The sequence below is a fragment of the Alternaria conjuncta genome (assembly GCF_024043145.1).
Source record: "Alternaria conjuncta strain BMP 0040 chromosome Unknown scaffold_17, whole genome shotgun sequence".
In the NCBI taxonomy this organism is placed as follows: domain Eukaryota; kingdom Fungi; phylum Ascomycota; class Dothideomycetes; order Pleosporales; family Pleosporaceae; genus Alternaria; species Alternaria conjuncta.
This window is the reverse complement of record NW_026250106.1, coordinates 489,943-506,588: the sequence shown is the minus strand read 5'-3', so window position 1 is coordinate 506,588 and position 16,646 is coordinate 489,943. Positions and strand designations below refer to the sequence as shown.

Below are 16,646 nucleotides of genomic sequence, written 5' to 3'. Positions count from 1 at the left end.
TCCCACTCTCTTCAAACAGCCTATTCTCTCGGCTCACTGCACGCTTCAACAATCCGATCAGCACGTGACTACAACCCTTTGGCCTCCGTCGCTATCCAGCTGGGCACCTTATGATCGGCCAATGACAAACGCGAAATTCTTTTGTACCATGCCAACGTATCCGTACGAATGGCACGCGTTGATGAGGAACGGGGGTTGGACAATATAAACAGATGGTAAGGATTGGTACCCCACAACTTGGCGCGACGGCAAAGTAGAATAGATTGAGGCTCACGCAACCTTGTCCCAACGTCCGCGAATGTCATCCTATCCGAGAAGCAGATCAACCACTCACAGTTCTTTGGTAACCGGAGTTCTCGCTGTACAGGTGGGGCGTTATACGTTCCGCCGCTCACATGCATGCAACTGCCGACGGCATGACAAGACTTCCAAATACTTGTGGAATATCGAAGAGTAGCATCACTGGACTCACTCGGGCTCGAGGAATACCTTTGCCAATCACAGCGGTGCTGTCGCCAACTGAAGACGTCCAGCTCAGCATCATCATGAGATCGTGCTAATTGGCCAAGCCGACGACGAAGTATCTGCAGCTCGATCAGCAGCACTTTGGATGCCATGAGCGCCCGAAACGACAGGTCATGTTAATTTAAGTGGATGAGGAGCGTTCGACAATGTAATCCAGGAGCGTTGATGTGGAGGCTACCCACTCATGCGACGACATCGTGCATCCAAAATCATCTTTCGAGTCCCAAAGCGCATTAGCTTTCATCCAGAGTAAGATGCTGCCCATCGCTATCTTGACCAAGACCGAGTTTTGCCTTTGCGACACGGCGTACCCGCTCGGCATTACCACCCTTGATCCCGGCGGTGTTGCGTGCATATTTCACACTGTTGTATAAAATAGTGAGCAAGCATACCTCTTAACGCCTCCATCTTCTTCTTTCAAGCAGGACATCACCAGCCTAGTAAAATGAAAGTTTTCAGTGCTACCGCCCTTGCACTTGTTGCACCCGCAACGGCGCTTCTGCGCTTCCCATGCGCTCAGTTAGTCATCGACAGGCTAGACCCTCTGGTCACACCAGGCCAGGCTCCCTCGCCGCATTTACATCAAATTCTCGGAGGCAACTCCTTCAACGTCACCATGGATCCAGAGAAGGACATGCCGGGAGAGTCAACATGCACGTCGTGCCAGTTCAGCGAGGACTTCTCCGTATGTTGAACCAACCACCTGTCAACTGAACGACATTGCTAAGATTCTGCAGAATTACTGGACAGCCGTTCTATACTTCAAAGCCAGAAACGGTACATACAAGCGCGTTCCCCAGATCCCCAACTCAGGCTTCAACGGCGTAAACGGAGGCATGACAGTGTATTACATGCAAGACGGCCTCTACAACTTCCAGCAGACCTCCAAGGTGCAGGCTTTCCAACCCGGCTTCCGCATGTTCATCGGCGACGTCAACGCGCGCACCAAGGATGAAGCAGAACGCTTCCGTCAGCTAACATTCACTTGCTTGGACACCATCAACACGCGCGACCCGCAGACTCTCGACTTCCCCACTCAGCCGTGTAAGACGGGTATCATGACTGCTGTTCGCTTTCCCACGTACGTCTTCTCCATCCATCTCTTCTTATGAATGCAGCATGTCAGTCTACTAACAGACCCTAGGTGCTGGGATGGTGTCAATCTTGACTCTCCAGATCACATGGCGCACATGTCCTACCCAGAATACGGGTCTTTTGAATCTGGCGGCCCCTGCCCGGCCAGCCACCCCGTGCGCATGGGTCAGCTCTTCTACGAAGTCATCTGGGATACGAGCAAGTTCAACAACAAGGCCGATTGGCCTGAAGATGGCAGTCAACCATTCGTCTGGAGTTTCGGTGATGGGTAAGTCAAGGACTCTTATACTAGCTCGTATGATCGCTAATGGATTGTGGCAGCACGGGCTACGCAAACCATGGCGATTACCTCTTCGGCTGGCAAGGCGACGCACTTCAACGCGCTCTTGACTCGCCTTGTTACCAGAACTGTCCCACGCTCAAGACGCAGGACGCCGCTGCGATGAACAAATGCACTGTTCCGCGTGTTGTCAAGGAGGAGATTGATGCGTGGGTGAGCGAGCTACCTGGTGGCCACCAAGCACAGTATGTCAAGAAGCGGTGGACTGAGTAGAAGTGCACTCATTCATAGTATCAACTCATGATTGATTCGGATTGAGATAAAGAAATTACGACTATGGACTCTGGTAGCTACTGGGTAGGTAATGCTAAGTGAGATGCGTCTTTGCATCTCATCTTGCTAGTAATACACAAGATGTTCTGAAAAGAAGCTTTCTAATGATGGTATATGACTCCGGCCGAAATGTGGCACTGCGGTTTGCGACGAAATGTTGTGCGCAAGGAAAGACCGCTGTTGAAAAAGGAAAATGTGGGCTGTTGTAGCGTGCTCATCCGCGCGCGAGCCATTCGCGGGATCGAATGCGCGGTAGGGGTTTGTGAAGACTGCACTTAGCTGTGCCACGTATGCGTATCACGGTGATCTCGCTCGAGTCTGCTTCGCTTTGTAGTGCAGAGTCACCTGCGTCGCCGTTCCGCACCCGTGGTGCTGGGCATGTGCATAGGACTCCTGCGCTGTCCACGGCGTCTTCGTCGTCTTCCAGGTATATTGTGGGCGCGACGGAACTTCCTCCGTCTTCGCTTTTTTCTTCAAAGAGACCGATCTCCTTGTCCCAAATCTCGTTACTACTTTGCCTCTTCAATCCTAGGCTCTTGACAATCTCTTCGAGCTCCGCCGCACTAATCCTGGCTCTTCCGCTCATCGCTTTTTCGAAATCAGCATCGGAGTCTTTGGGTGGAGAGTATGTGAAGCCGCTGAGTTGTGACCAGTCGCTCACTCTACGTGTGCTGACTGTAGATACGGAGAAGCGCGAAGACGGTCCTGGTTTTGTGACCCTACGAGGGCTGGATCGGGTTGAGGGTGCTTCAATGTCGAAGTCAAGGTTAGATTCGTCGTCGTGAAAGCGTGTCAGGCTGTTGTTATTATGGCCGTGAGAGGGGAAGTATGCTGTGTCAGGGCGGTAGATGACTGTTTGGCCAGAATAGCGGGAGTTATACGAGTTGTAGGAGTCGTCCATCTCCGATTCGTAAGACTCGGAGTAGCTGGGAACGAGATCGTCGACATCGCCGTGAATGAGGTGAACAGTGCTGCCGGCGATGGGGCCAGAGATGGCGGCCACACGCGGGGCTTTGCGGGGTGTATCGAGAGGATCACGGATTGCTCTACCAAGAGGCACCAAAGTACTGAGGTTGACGGCTATCATGGCAGCTAGAAATTCGATCATGCCCCAGGTAGTGAAATTCAAGTCGAAGTTGTTGCGATGGCCAACGTGACCCCAAGAGGTGTAGACCGTTCGGGTTCTGATAATGGCCACAGCGCATACACTGCAAATGTGTTAACGGTCAATACTCTAGCGGCACCTTTGTGAACTATGAGAACATACAAGAGACCCAATAATAGAACTGCGAGGATGTGTAGCTTGGCTCCAAGATTGGAAGGAGTGCCGACGGCGATGGGTAAAACAAAGACGACCATTAGCACGTTTGACGCTGTATTGATCGCTAGACGAACGGGTCAGATCTGTTTGTTGTAGCCAAGAGTGTTGTACTTACAGTAATTCGCCATGGCCCAAATCTCGGACTCGCTTTGCGACATACATAATGCCGCATTATCGCGCGAGAGATCCCAAGCCGCCACGAGCGGTACACACTGAGCAAGAAGCGATGTGAACCATTCAATTGTGTGCCAGAACACGAGTACTAGGTCTGTCAGCTTTTGCTCCTGGAAGCTAGGTTGATTTAGACCTACGGATGAGGCAGATGAGAAGGAAAGTGCGTCCCATTTGTAGATACGACTGGCGTCTAGCACTCGTAAGAGGTAAGAGAGTGAAAGCAGCCGACAGCTTCACGAGACCAAGCCCGAAGATGATGAATGAGTTCAACGCCCACATCCACGGGCCCATTTGGACGGTCTTGCTGGCGGGTAAGACATAGTCGTCTTGCTGCTGTCCCAGACCGAGCTCTACGACTCCAGTGAACGTGATAAAGATCCCTATTGTGCATAACTATTCTGTGTCAGCAAATATGAGCCATGTCGTTGAACTGCACTGAACTTACAGCGGCCAAAACCATTAGTCCATCATCGATGCCGAAGGAGCGAAGGAGCTTTCCACGAGTGAAGGCTCTGAGCGAGTAAACCAACAGCGCGGTCAAGACCAGCGTAACGACAATGGCAAGATGAAGGGGCCCCTTGTCGTGGACTAGCCAGGGCAGCGGAGTTTCTGTTGTTGGGACAGCGCTGGCATCGACACCCATTGCGTGAGCTGACGGTAGCAGTGTCCTGTTTGCTCCGTGTATTCATGCAGAGTTGTCGACCAGGCGAAGGTGAGGTGATTGAAACGATTGAATGTCTGATGAGAAGTACACGGGTGAAACGACTGTATGGCAGGAAGAAAGGACTGTGGTCGAGAGGAATAGAGGGGCACGGGATGTTTAGAGGAGAGCGTCTTGTACGACGAATTGGACATGGCGTTTCAGCCCGGGGTACCACCGCAGACACAGGCGCGTGGTTCACGGCTCCTCGCCGACGTCGCTATAGAGATAGCAAAGCTGCGCATGCACAGTGGGGAGCCAATCGAGTTGTCATAGTCTGCAAGGTACGCGAGCGGGGTGTTTTGTTTTCCCGTTGCGCCTTTGGATTAGTCCTCCACTGCAGGGGTTTTAGTGCATTCCATGGTACAGCCCAGTCGCTCTAGTAATGCTATCGGGCGCCTGGGGACGGGATTATCAGGTACCGCTTCGGAAGGCTCCAGGACACGACTGCTTTTCTCAAGGTTGACCCTCTTTGCCAGGGGCCAGTTCAGGGCTCTGGAGGGTCTTCCTCAGGGTCAATACGGTGGGCGTCCCCTCGCGCATACCAGCGTACGCTACCAAGTTCGCACCAAGCACAGCAGGTAACATATGAGTCCTCTGAAGACGAGATCTCGTTCCGATGGAAGATTGCATCATCGTGAGAGAGTGGATGCGCCTCTGTCTCCACACCATGCAGCCCGAAACAGCAGTAGTGAAGATTGTGGCTTGGAATCGAAGCAGTAGCAATGCAGCATTGCAGTACAGCGCCAAAAGAACAAACAGAAAAAACGAACTCCGAAGTCTAATGCCCTCCAAGGATGTATTTGTGAGATGGGTTCGTGTGGATGGGTGGAGAATGGCGCATTCTCTCCTGCATGCGACTGGTGGATCGTCGCGTTGCTTTTGCTCGTGATCTTCAGATTGACGAACGGGTATTGCGAATTCCAGCGCCACAACGATATGCGAGATGCAGGAGACCTTGCAAGCACGAGGTATCCTCGATGGAAGGTCTGAGACGGGCTGGACTGCGGAGGTCGCACTGAGCCACGCGAGGAGGCGCATTACAACACCGATGTCTCCAACGGGATAGACTCGTGGCTCACTGGCTACCTAGGCATCGGCGGTGCATCTCACTTCAGATCTGGTGGACATTATGAAACGCGATCCTAGAAAAAGCATTGATGCGTTGGTGTGCGATGGGTTCATAGAGTTGAGGGGGTATTGGAGGTGGGTAGAATGGTAGCGAAGGTGTCGCTCCAGTGGCATCGAGGATGGTGGCTTACGCTTTGTTAGGAGCTGGCGGCGGGGAAGGAAATCTCCACGAGCCGGCCTTGGCACGCTAACTCGACCCAACAACTGGCGCAGACAAGTGACGCCCTGAAGCTATCCATCATTCCTACACTGGCGTATGCGCACAGCACAGCGTCTGCCGCAACCCGACCCAAATGTCTCCTCCCGGTCCCGCAGGCCATCAACACACAGTCCCGTCAACCCCTCCGAGGGGCCTCGAGCGCTGCGACTAGTTACAGACGAGGATCACTGAGCCTTTCGAGAGACGCATCAACCTCCCATCTACCGCACAGGCGCTCGATCTTCGCCCTACACCTAAAAAGCCCTTGAGAGGGTTCTATTTTGATGCGAAAAGGCCTCCATGGTGTGACTGTGGAGAAACACGCTGGTTGCACGAAGCCCAGAAGTCAGTCGCCGCATGTACAGAGCCGGAGCGATGTGTACGCTGTCTGGTCAAAATCATATAGACCGGTTATTTGTATGAGCTTCGGTGAAGCATTTGACGGGCTAAGGCTAATGTTGTTCTTCGCACTTGTCCATTGTTCCTTAGTCTACTGAACATCAGCCTTTCATCTCAGTACCCTGCGACGACTACTGCGATTGCGACTACCGTTGCCACCTGTCCAGCTATCACCCAAGACCTGCGCGCACCGGTGCTCTCCAGGAGATCCCATGGCTCTTCTTCTTCGGGTTCTCGGCTACCCTCAGCCACATGGTCGGGTGTGACGCATACGACGTGTGTCTCTGTCGTGCCGTCGGCAAGGTAAGCCGCGAACACGGATGGTACAGGCCGCTTGACGGAAACGTCATACGATTCGAAGCTGCCGGCGTCACGGTCCCGTTGATCGTATTTAATTGAATAAGTATCCATGAGCCTTGTGTGGTATCGCTCAAGAACACGTTCTCCTGGTGGCGGTCTATCATCACATGTCTCGTTCGAGAAGCCGAGAACTGGGGCTGCGTTGTTTCATTAGCAATCAGCGCTATCATAATGAAAGATGCAAACACTCACTCTTCACAATCAACGGGGCCAGTATTTCGCTGGGACAAGCATCTCTAATCCGATCGCTGTCGATGTCCTCACATTCCATGTCGTCCATGGAGACCCCAGAAGTCACAGATGGAAAAGATATTTCGCGCAATACATCCATGCACTCAGCACTCAGCACACCTTCGCAACCGTTCTCGCCTGGTCCCGTCGCTGAAGCATTGATGGCTTTGAACCGATGGAAGCAACCCATAGTTACGCTTGTCAACTCTGGATGGCTGATATAAGCAGTAGTCGAACTGGAACTGAACCCCCGGCGGTCGTTCACGGCGAGCGATATATACCAGTCTTCCTTGGATGTCATCTGAAACCCGGTCTGACCAGAGGAGTTGTACGTAGGCGTTGTAATAGGACACCATGGTGTGTTATCGTTGAGCTGGGCGAAACAGGACTGTAAGAGAGTGATTGCTATGAGTAAATAGGCGGGTAGGAAATTTGAAGTAGCCATCGTATTTGGCAAGAGGCCGTAGCTGCGGAAAAGAACGTATCAAAGTAAGCAACGTGACCATACTATATAGAGGGCATGTTAGCCATGATGTACTCCGGAGTAGTTGGCTATACTGCACAAGAGTCTCAGTTGCCCGCCTGAAGTGGTTAGGAATAGGTTGATTGGAAGCAGTATACCCGGTAGCGACTACTGCGCTGTACCCCATGTTCATTGTTTATCTTACACTAGAAGCGAACAGGCAGAGATCCGTGGTTGAAGAATAAGGCAAGCAACACGCCGCGCCGGATGACTGCCGGCTTGGCGCAGCTGCCCTGAAGACCTGCGGATAAGAGACAGAAAGCGCTTGAACATGTTATCATGGTGGTGGCAGTGCTAGAGTATGGGGTTTAATGACGTCGATTTTGTGGATTCGGTGTGACTGGAGTCGCATACAAATCTGCCTCAACGGGTAACGCGCGCGACTGAGAGGCTCAATTCCACTACATACCAAGCCCTTGGAGCTGTTGGATATTCAGATACCACAACATGGATACGACCGCTCTTGTTGCCCCAAATGGATAGCCTGTTAGGTACCTTACGACAGCGAAAAGCACTGAGTGCACATGCCTTCCGCAGAGACCTAAGCGCGCTCCTGCTATCGAAAGCCAGTGCGAGCTGCACGACGCGGGCAGCTTGATTCGAATAGTGCCCGGTGCCATTGATAGGATCCAACTAGTCGCTCTCCCCGCCTTACAGAATCGGCACGGTCACATCTCGCTCGCACGGTGTCTGAGAGACTAGATAAATTTACTTTGGAGACGTGAAATGTCGGTAAGAGTATGGATCTCGACGCGCCGCTTCACGCATTTCCTCAAAAGTTTGAATGAAGCGTCGTAAACGCGAACGTTCTTGAAGAATGGTGAGAAGCCTGGAAGAACTGCAGACATGAAGCGAAAATTGATACTACAACACCTCGCTACCTCCACGTTGGATTTCTCACGATAAGCCTCTCATTCGATTGGCATGCCGACGAGAGGGCGAAGAGATACCCAGAGTCTGTTCATGGGACTAAGCAGAATGGTTACCATACCATGGGAGTGTTTTGGAATCATTCATGGCCCACGTCGAAGATACTTTGCCTTGCTAGATCAGAGTCTGAAGCTCGGTCGATTCCGGCGTAGTCGTAGGTACCAGCTCTAACAATTGGACCGACACGGGGTTCAATGAGGAACACAAAACGCATCCGAAGCATGTTGCCAAATCTGTACATGCTAACTAAACTACGCAGGTAGAGACAGTTGCAGACGTGCTCAGGTAATGAAAATGGTGTTCCTGACAGGGTCGGTCGACATGCCCCACCATCCAATCCCCTCACTAGAGAAAAGTTTGCCGCAACACTGCCCCACCAAACCACCTCTTGCATACCAGCAAACTTCAAACCTCGTTATCTATCAATGTTTGTCATTATATACAATCACCATCAACATCTTTCCATCATTACTAAGCAACAACTGGCCTAATGGCCCAATGGCAAGGCGCTTGACTACGACTTCGTTCGATATCAAGAGATTCCAGGTTGTAAGTAGCTCTCAGAAGCTTCCTATTCGAATCGCAAAGCTGACACCCCCGCTGCGACCCCTGGTTAGGTCACATTCACAGCTCCAGCTGTCTTAGCATCCATCTTTTCGCATCGGTGGTTTAGTGGTAAAATTAGCCGTTGCCATCCGTCACAGGACAGTTTCGGCTAGCCCCGGGTTCGATTCCCGGCCGATGCATTCTTTTTTGGCGTTCTAGACGTCGTCGCGGTGTTGTGGTGGTGGTGGTGGTGGTGGGAGACGATGGTGGTCGAGTTGGGGGAGATGGAATATTTTTGAGGTTGGCGGAACACCATCACCAAGACCCTCCTGAACAACAAAGGTAGAATGTACGCGGGAGTCATGATTTATACTTGAGCTTATTATTCTGCTGCGCAATGCAGTCATTGCAAATGAGTTATCCTTTGGATGTCTTACATGTTCTGCTTCACGACCTCGCATGTCTCGTCGTGAGCTCTCGAGCTATGAAGTAAGATCTGGTTACTCACTGCGATGGTTACTATCAACCCACTCATGCTATCTCTGTACATCGTGAAATACTTTTACAAAATGCACCAGCCACTTTTTGCGAAGTCACTATCTTAAACCTCACTGCGCACAACATCACCGCGCCTGCAACGACAAGTGCTTTGCGCTCCTACTGCAGTTGCAGACGATGTCGAAATGTCGCCTTTGTTCGGAGTGCATGGAAGTTCTATCATTCCTAGCCTGCGCTGTTCACAGAGCGATCCATGGATTGGTGAAGAAGGTAAGAGAGACCCTGGTACATCGCTCCTGCAATCACTCGGTGATCAAGCGAGAAGTCTCAAACATTTCAGTAATCGCGAGCAGCCACTTCTCGCTTCGCACATGATCCAAGCCATACGATTACTCGCCTGAGCCAGTACCGCAACCGCAGGCAATCACTCAACAACTGCGCCGAACCATCATGAATCCGAACAAGAACCTCCCATGCCGCGAGCCAGCAACAGCGAATAAGACAAACCAAGTGAGCGACGTCCAACTGCGTACTTCCAGCATTCCGGCGACTAACCTTGTCAGACGCTGCAAGACTTGGGCTTCACAAACCCACTAAGAGCAGTCAGCAACAACGCCAAAGATGACGGCGAGCTCATATCAGCCAAAACACCAACTGACTCCAATATCGGCCACGCGAAAGGTTTCGGGGAAAGCATCGCCGAGGCGATGTCAACCGCGATGCAGCTCCCCATAGCAACTGCCAACTACCAGTTGAAGCAGGAAGTCAAGCGCTCGGCATCCAGTGAGCTCCTAAAGATCGATGATCTCAACATCTACCAAAGCGCATGCGCCGCATACAATTTGGGATTGGAAAGAGGTTGGAGCAAGGAGAGGCTGCTGGAGTCGGTCGAGGAGTGGAGGGTGTTTGAGGCGAATTCGAGGCGCAAGTAAGACAGGCGCTTGGTAGACATGGCCTGCGAGGCGCTTGAGAAGAGACTGTTAGGTTTGGGTGATTGAGGCAGATTTTTAGCACGCCGATAACAATGGCAGTAAAAGTTTGGGTTGTTAGCCTTGGAGATTTTTCTTTTGTGGTGCGTCAAAGTCCTGCTCTCAGGACAGGTCAACATGGAACTCCGTTGTCCGTCCCCAAGTTTTAGGAAGAGCTCGTGTGTCAAATTGATGACGTTGAAAAAAGGAAGAGATGGAAGTCATCAGCAGCGACAAGACACACTAGAGAAGCTTCATGGTATATTCTGCCTTTTTTGTCCACTTGATAATTGATAAACAAGACCTCAGTTGTGTATCCAGCGGTCCTTCGCTGCATCATTGTGTGGCCTTCCATCCGTCTCTTAGGCGTGCAAGGCAGCTAATATACAAGAGACGCGCGTAACTACTACCAGCCAAATCCGCGTGCATGATTCCATCCCACAGCCTCGTCCATCTTCGGTAGGAACTCTTGGGCTACATAAGTTTCTCCTACCACAGCCGTCTCCAGGACCTTGAAGTGCATCTTGACCATCTCTCTAGCAATGTCTATAACACCAGCCATGTGCTCGTCCTTGATAAGTAACCCGAACTTGTGATTGTAGCGCTCCCCGATGTCTGCCAGAGCCGCATTGATCTGTTCCTTGATGTCGGAGTCGAATATCTGCTTGTAGTCGCGTAGAATCTTGGTGGTATGGAACAATCGGCAAACGAAATCCGAAGCTTCGTTGTGATCCGTTGTTTGATCGAGAGTATCGGCGGCTCTACGGTCTCCATGTACGAATTCAGGTTGTGGGATATGGAAGAGGACGACATCTTCATGAATCGGACAAGTGTTGTCGTACTCCAGATGACTATGCAGACAATTGTTGCAGTAGACTCCGTGACAGGTATGCAAGTTGGGTTTTATGCGGCAGACTGTCTCTTGTGCTAGAATACCTGAATCAGCAATCGGAGAACTGGCAGAGGAGGATTATCTACTCTTACATGTGATAGTTCGCTCGCATAGCTCACAAAGTACGTTCGTCTCGATGCCCTGTTCAAGGAACGTATCGCGGTCCTTCAATGGCGCGCCCATGGTCGTCGTGCTTGCAATTCCGGAAGGTGTAAGTATTAAGGTCAGTAGTAGGCAGATGCTGTTTGTATCCCGAATGTCTTGGCAATAGAATGTTACTAGCGGTGAAGCCGCGGTATGGGTTTCGTGGTGAGTGTGAAATTAGCCCAATGCGGTAAGAGCGCGCAGATGGCTTTGCTCAACGCCAAATTGCTAAGAAGCAGCGGGAACCGTATAGGACACTATCGTGAGGCTTCGATACAGAAATATAGATGGAAATGGTAACGCCGCATGTACGACTACAGTCATCGGGCGTCTTCGACTTGCAAATAAGAAAGAGTACTCGGCTTTAGTACAGAGCGCGCAAAGCATGTGATAGAGCTGACCGAAAGTTTCCTGGACGTTCTACTCCGCCGACTCTGCCATCAACATATCATCATCACCACCTTCCTCATCTGACGCTTCTTCATCCGTCGATTCAGAGCCTTCAAGCTGCCATTGTAGCGGGCCCTCCACACTGTACAAATAACCTCTAAGCGGCATTCCTATGAGCGGAACAAAGCTTCCATTTCGATAGTGTTCTTGCACCATGTCTTTAGCCATGTACCCAATTGTGGGCCAATGACCACTGAATATATAGAGACCCTGAATGCTATTGTAGCGCGCGGGGGGGCCAGCCAGCGCGTCGGTGATCGCCTCTTCAATATCAGAGTCGTAGATGATCTGATCGCGTTCGTAGAACTTGTACATGGCACGCCAAATAGTCTTGACGAACTTCTTGGCATCGTCCCAGGTCTGGATCTGGTGGGCCATTGTGAGATCTTGGCGTTCGCGTCGTGCTCCTTCGACAAATTCAGGCTTGTCGATTTCGGAGAATAGCTGTTCTCTGCAGAGAGGACAGGTGTTGTAGTTGTCCTGGCCGGATTCTATCCATTGTTTCAGACATTCTATCCCAAATGTGTGTTGGCAATTTGTTGTCTTGATGGATGCTGCATGATGTTCCGCATCGAATGGCTCTGTACAGATAGCGCAATTGTCGTGGACGACGAGGTTGTCCCTGAGAAATCTGCGGCGCGAAGGTATTTTTGTGGTTCGTGGTGTCATCATGTCGCCGTGTGGAGATACACTATCGTTGGGAGCGGATGTAGTGCGATGGAAGTTTTGTGGATTGAGAACAATACACCAGCCGACTTATAGACGGCAGTGGCGACGGGAGCATAAATGTTGAATAAGTGCGGGGGACACTAAGCCGGATGAACGCTGGTGTGGCACTAGTAATGACTTTGCGCATTACCCACCAGGTGTCTGTTTTGGATTGTTCATCTTGTAATTCAATGAGTGTGTAGTGGTAGCGAAGGCAGCTGAACCATGAGTGCGAATCCCGTGATGCATGTTGCCCAAATTACCACCGCTGCTTCGTTCAACTGACGTTCACATGACAGGGACGACATCATGACAAGCATGGCAGCTGCTAGTTCAAAAAGCTGAAGCTCCAGTGAACGAGGGTTTCAGCGGCGACGGTCATCTTCCCATAGACGGTTTGGCGGCAAAGAGAAGACAGTCTTCAGCTCCCTATGTTCAAGAACGTCGATCGAAGGGCGTGATGGATGTAAAAGCGATGAGCCTTTCCTTGCCGGCATAGCGGGTCGGAGAGTTGGAGAGTCGACTGGAGCATCCCACCCATGTGTCCCTCTGGACACTGGAGCAGCGTGTACAAGAGTGACATCGGCCACAGGCTTGACATCCGGCGATGATGGATGTAGCAGTGTCGACTGCTTCCGCGGCTTGCGTCTATCTCCATGGCTACGAGGCGATATTGATCTGGCGCCGGTAGTCATCGCGCTGCTCCTCCTTCGCACAGACGTGACTCCACGCTCTGACTCAAGCCAAATCGTATCCTTGAACGGAGCGATTATAGAGTCGATCGAAGCCCGTCGTAGGAACTCTTGCTTGAGATTCGGATTCCAGCTCGATCTGCGCTTCAACGATGTGCGATGACGCACATGGCCACGTTTGCGTTCCGCGAGGTGTCTCGTTGGCGCTTTTGGTGGTACTGTCGTTTTGGGCGATAGCGGTGGCGAGGGAGGATATGCGTCGAGATTGGGTTCTTCATCTTCTTTGTTGAATGTCGCGCCTTGGAAGTACGAGGCTTCGGTTTCTTGCTCGTGGCGGGTAGGTGTTATGGATGGGCTACCTTCTCCGCGCTTCGCTATTCCTCCTCTCCGTCCATTCGGCCTAGACCCGCTAAGTTCTCGGGAAAGGGTCTGATAAACGAGGTCGCCGTTGTGCATTTCGAGAACTGTAGTGTTTTCTGTTGTAAAGATAGGTTGCGCCTGATAAGATTAGGTAGACCAAGCGTAGAGTGATTGCGCCAAAGATATTTACGTCTTCAGTGTCTGGTGTAAAGTATGCGTTTGGGGCTGACAAGTACAGGGAGTCCAAGAAGGCGGTGCAGAGGCGGTGACTCGAGTATTCTATATAATGACATGGTTGGAGCACGGTTGTTGTTGTGAAGCGCGGGCTTTCGCCCATGGTTGGTGCACTGTATGTACAACCGTTGGTACAGTCAATTACCGACACGCACGCACTCCAAACTTTGAATACCGAAAAACAAAAACTTGTTCGACTGAGAAGCCGACCTTTTTCGTTAAAACGGCTTTAGTATGATTTATGATGTCTTTATTCCGGTTCATGGGGAAGATGAGGCCTTCAAACGTTGCCTGTGTTGCCTGGATGGTATATTTACTCGCGCGCGGGTACGTCAACCGAGTCAAACCCATGGTCGGGGCATGACGTTGCTTCTGTAGGGCTGACCGATTGGTAGACCCTGCTTGCAATATTGACGCCCTGTGCGGGTCTGGAACGGACCGATAAGTGCGCCCGATTATTGTGCCCTGCATGTTTTGTTCTCTCAGCGGTTCTCGTGGTGTTAGTCTCTGTAATGAAGCGTTCAAAATACGTCCATCTCCTGCGTAACAAGCTTCCCGAACCAGTCGACCAATTCGTCCCCGTCGCCTTCATTCTTGCCGCTGAAGAAGTCCGTCATGCGCATGTCGTTGCCGTCATCTTCGGCAGGCCACTCGATAGCGACATCTGCTTTCTTCCCTTCCAGTAGCTCTTTCGCGGTCCCCCATGAAAAGCGCGTCTCGCTGCCCCAGCCAAAGAAAGGGTCCATATTCTGCTTCAGCCAGGTCGTTGTCCGCGCGTCTGATGGGTACCCAGAGCCCCAGGCCACCTTGACTTCGGCATCTTCGTTCGCCGCTGTGTTGCGCTTCTGGTAGGGCTCGTAGCAAACATCTAGGGCCGCGTCACGGGTGACTTTGGCGCATACCGATGCTGCACTGACGACGGGGTATAGGCTGTCAGCCTTCTTCGCGACTGTGATCCGTATCGTAGGCCAGATCCTCTCTAGTTTCTTCTGATAGATTTCTGGTCTGCCAATCGTGTCGATGTAGATCTCCTTGACATTGACGCCTTGTGCCAGCACTCCTTTGATCAGGTCAATTGTCGCATCCATGGCTTGCGCATTGAGATTGTACACATTTGGGGACAGCATGTGCGCTGAGATGTCTTGCGCAGACATTACACGTGTTGCCCATCCACCAGCTTCGTAGAGATCTGAGCCTTGGGTGCACAGTTTGCGCATCAGGTTCGAGCGGACTTCGGGAGTCAAGACTTTGGAGTCGTCAAAGTGGTGCGTTTCAGCGAGAAGCGAATGGTGAAGTTCAATTGGTAGGTAGAAGAGGGCGTACACCATCGGGCCTGCATATGTTAGTGACGGAGAAGACTTTCACGGAGGACTAGTACCTAAGACAGGACCTCGCCCAGCTTCATCGACACCTAGCACAACTTCTCCAGACATGTCGTCTGCAATCTGCTTGGGTATGGGCGAGAAGTGCGAATATGACTTCCCGCCAAGAATGCCTGATTTGGATATTGAAGGTGCCATGAAGACATCTGAAGGCGGTGTTTCCAGCTCAATGTCTTGGCTGTCCATCTGAACATTTTCTTGTGGTTCTGCCATGTTTTCCGTCGTTTGTCTTAGCGGCTGAGATGGTATGGGCGATGTTGTGTGTCGTTGTAGTAAAGTGGTCGATTGAGTGAGACGCGACGCGTTCCTCGGCGCTTTCGACGCGACTCACCGATACCTACGCTAGCGATGTGAATGGCACCGGCACACCTGCACCACGGCAAAGCCCACACACACCTTATGCGTAGGGCACGGCACAGTGCATGCAGTTTTCTACGCTTTCCCCCCAAACCTACTGTAAAGGGTTGGTTCGCACCGGCAAGTCATGTTCGTACCACCACACAAAGCGTTTCGCTGCATGAGTGCCGCCGAGGCCAGCACATTTCTTCCCGGGGGCCGCATGCAGTGTGTGATGGGTGTGGTACTTCCTAGCACAACACGCTAAAGTTGCGAACCTTGGAATTCTCACACACAGGATTCCATTAAACTTATTTCACGGTATTGTAGATCGTCTTGCTCACGCCGCTTCTGAGACTCTCTTGTACCCAATTCGGCAATCCCCTCAGCATGCTGACCTTGCCCGCAGCGCTTGGTAAGATGATCTGGCCACCGCTGCAGCTCATGATTTGTCCGACAATTGCATCGGCAACAGCAGTCGGCTCAAGAATGGGAGAACCTCGCCTCTTGAGTTCCTGCTCCACAGGTTCTATCAAAGGTGTACGGACCCAATTAGGGTGTATGGAAGTAGTGAGCACGTTCGGGCTGTTGTAGTGGTGCTTGAGTTCCTGGGTGAGCGCTGTCGTGGGTCAGCATGCTGCAAGTAAGAGATGGGACAAGAAACATACCTTCATGGAAGCTTAGAATAGCCGCCTTCGTCGCTGTATAATCTGCCAGGCCAGCGACACCAATGAAGCTTGCCGTGCTTGCGATCGTCACGATATGGCCCTTGTTGTGTCGGAGCATGTCTGGCAGGAAAGCTTTGGTGGTGTACCAGTTGCTGAGAACGTTTACATCGAAGATCTTTCGGAGGTACGCGTCGGATGTGGTGAGGATTGTATGGGATGCCAGAAGCCCTGCATTATTGATGAGGATCGTAGGTGCCCCCATTGTTTCTTTGACCTTCTCTGCCACCGAGTAGACTTCGGAAGAGTCAGTGATGTCGCATTTGAAGAATTTGAGGCCGGCATCTGTCGTCCTCGTTAGTATCAGGCGATCCAGCGTAGTGGGTATTGATCTGTCTTACAGCCTTGCAAACTTGGAGGAAGTTGCTGAATGTCTAGCACTGCCACTCTGATTCCTTTATTGATCAACCTCTTCACTACCAGCTCTCCAATACCACTGCAGCCTCCTGTGATGACTGCGACCTCCCGGCTCCAGTTCCATCTCGCCTTTTCACTTCGCAATCTGCCTGC

At 51.6% G+C, this 16,646-nt stretch overlaps 7 protein-coding genes and 2 non-coding genes across 9 annotated transcripts; 4 read left to right on the top strand and 5 right to left on the bottom strand.

Annotated features, from left to right (window-relative positions):
• Positions 1-970: 970 nt before the first annotated feature.
• On the top strand, positions 971-2,173 carry J4E85_009557 (uncharacterized protein; the record flags this gene model as incomplete). The annotated part of the gene is made up of 4 exons (XM_051473777.1): positions 971-1,210; positions 1,263-1,606; positions 1,670-1,888; positions 1,942-2,173. 4 exons carry the CDS (start codon positions 971-973, stop codon positions 2,171-2,173), a joined length of 1,035 nt encoding a protein of 344 aa, XP_051322562.1.
• A 274-nt stretch (positions 2,174-2,447) lies between these two features.
• J4E85_009556 (uncharacterized protein) lies at positions 2,448-4,371 on the bottom strand (the record flags this gene model as incomplete). The annotated part of the gene is made up of 4 exons (XM_051473776.1): positions 2,448-3,441; positions 3,501-3,519; positions 3,866-4,121; positions 4,174-4,371. 4 exons carry the CDS (start codon positions 4,369-4,371, stop codon positions 2,448-2,450), a joined length of 1,467 nt encoding a protein of 488 aa, XP_051322561.1.
• A 4,314-nt stretch (positions 4,372-8,685) lies between these two features.
• On the top strand, positions 8,686-8,822 carry J4E85_009555. The gene has a single exon. It is a non-coding gene; the product is annotated as a tRNA-Arg (tRNA).
• A 37-nt stretch (positions 8,823-8,859) lies between these two features.
• Positions 8,860-8,947, top strand: J4E85_009554. Its single transcript has one exon. It is a non-coding gene; the product is annotated as a tRNA-Gly (tRNA).
• A 748-nt stretch (positions 8,948-9,695) lies between these two features.
• J4E85_009553 (uncharacterized protein) lies at positions 9,696-10,177 on the top strand (the record flags this gene model as incomplete). The annotated part of the gene is made up of 2 exons (XM_051473775.1): positions 9,696-9,755; positions 9,809-10,177. 2 exons carry the CDS (start codon positions 9,696-9,698, stop codon positions 10,175-10,177), a joined length of 429 nt encoding a protein of 142 aa, XP_051322560.1.
• A 442-nt stretch (positions 10,178-10,619) lies between these two features.
• J4E85_009552 (uncharacterized protein) lies at positions 10,620-11,288 on the bottom strand (the record flags this gene model as incomplete). The annotated part of the gene is made up of 2 exons (XM_051473774.1): positions 10,620-11,026; positions 11,225-11,288. The coding sequence occupies 2 exons, from the start codon at positions 11,286-11,288 to the stop codon at positions 10,620-10,622; spliced, it is 471 nt and encodes a 156-aa protein (XP_051322559.1).
• Positions 11,289-11,669: 381 nt separating this feature from the next.
• Positions 11,670-12,368, bottom strand: J4E85_009551 (uncharacterized protein; the record flags this gene model as incomplete). Its single annotated transcript, XM_051473773.1, has 2 exons — positions 11,670-11,781; positions 11,872-12,368. The coding sequence occupies 2 exons, from the start codon at positions 12,366-12,368 to the stop codon at positions 11,670-11,672; spliced, it is 609 nt and encodes a 202-aa protein (XP_051322558.1).
• Positions 12,369-14,214: 1,846 nt separating this feature from the next.
• J4E85_009550 (uncharacterized protein) lies at positions 14,215-15,288 on the bottom strand (the record flags this gene model as incomplete). The annotated part of the gene is made up of 2 exons (XM_051473772.1): positions 14,215-15,026; positions 15,072-15,288. 2 exons carry the CDS (start codon positions 15,286-15,288, stop codon positions 14,215-14,217), a joined length of 1,029 nt encoding a protein of 342 aa, XP_051322557.1.
• Positions 15,289-15,722: 434 nt separating this feature from the next.
• Positions 15,723-16,341, bottom strand: J4E85_009549 (uncharacterized protein; the record flags this gene model as incomplete). Its single annotated transcript, XM_051473771.1, has 2 exons — positions 15,723-16,030; positions 16,080-16,341. The coding sequence occupies 2 exons, from the start codon at positions 16,339-16,341 to the stop codon at positions 15,723-15,725; spliced, it is 570 nt and encodes a 189-aa protein (XP_051322556.1).
• Positions 16,342-16,646: the final 305 nt, after the last annotated feature.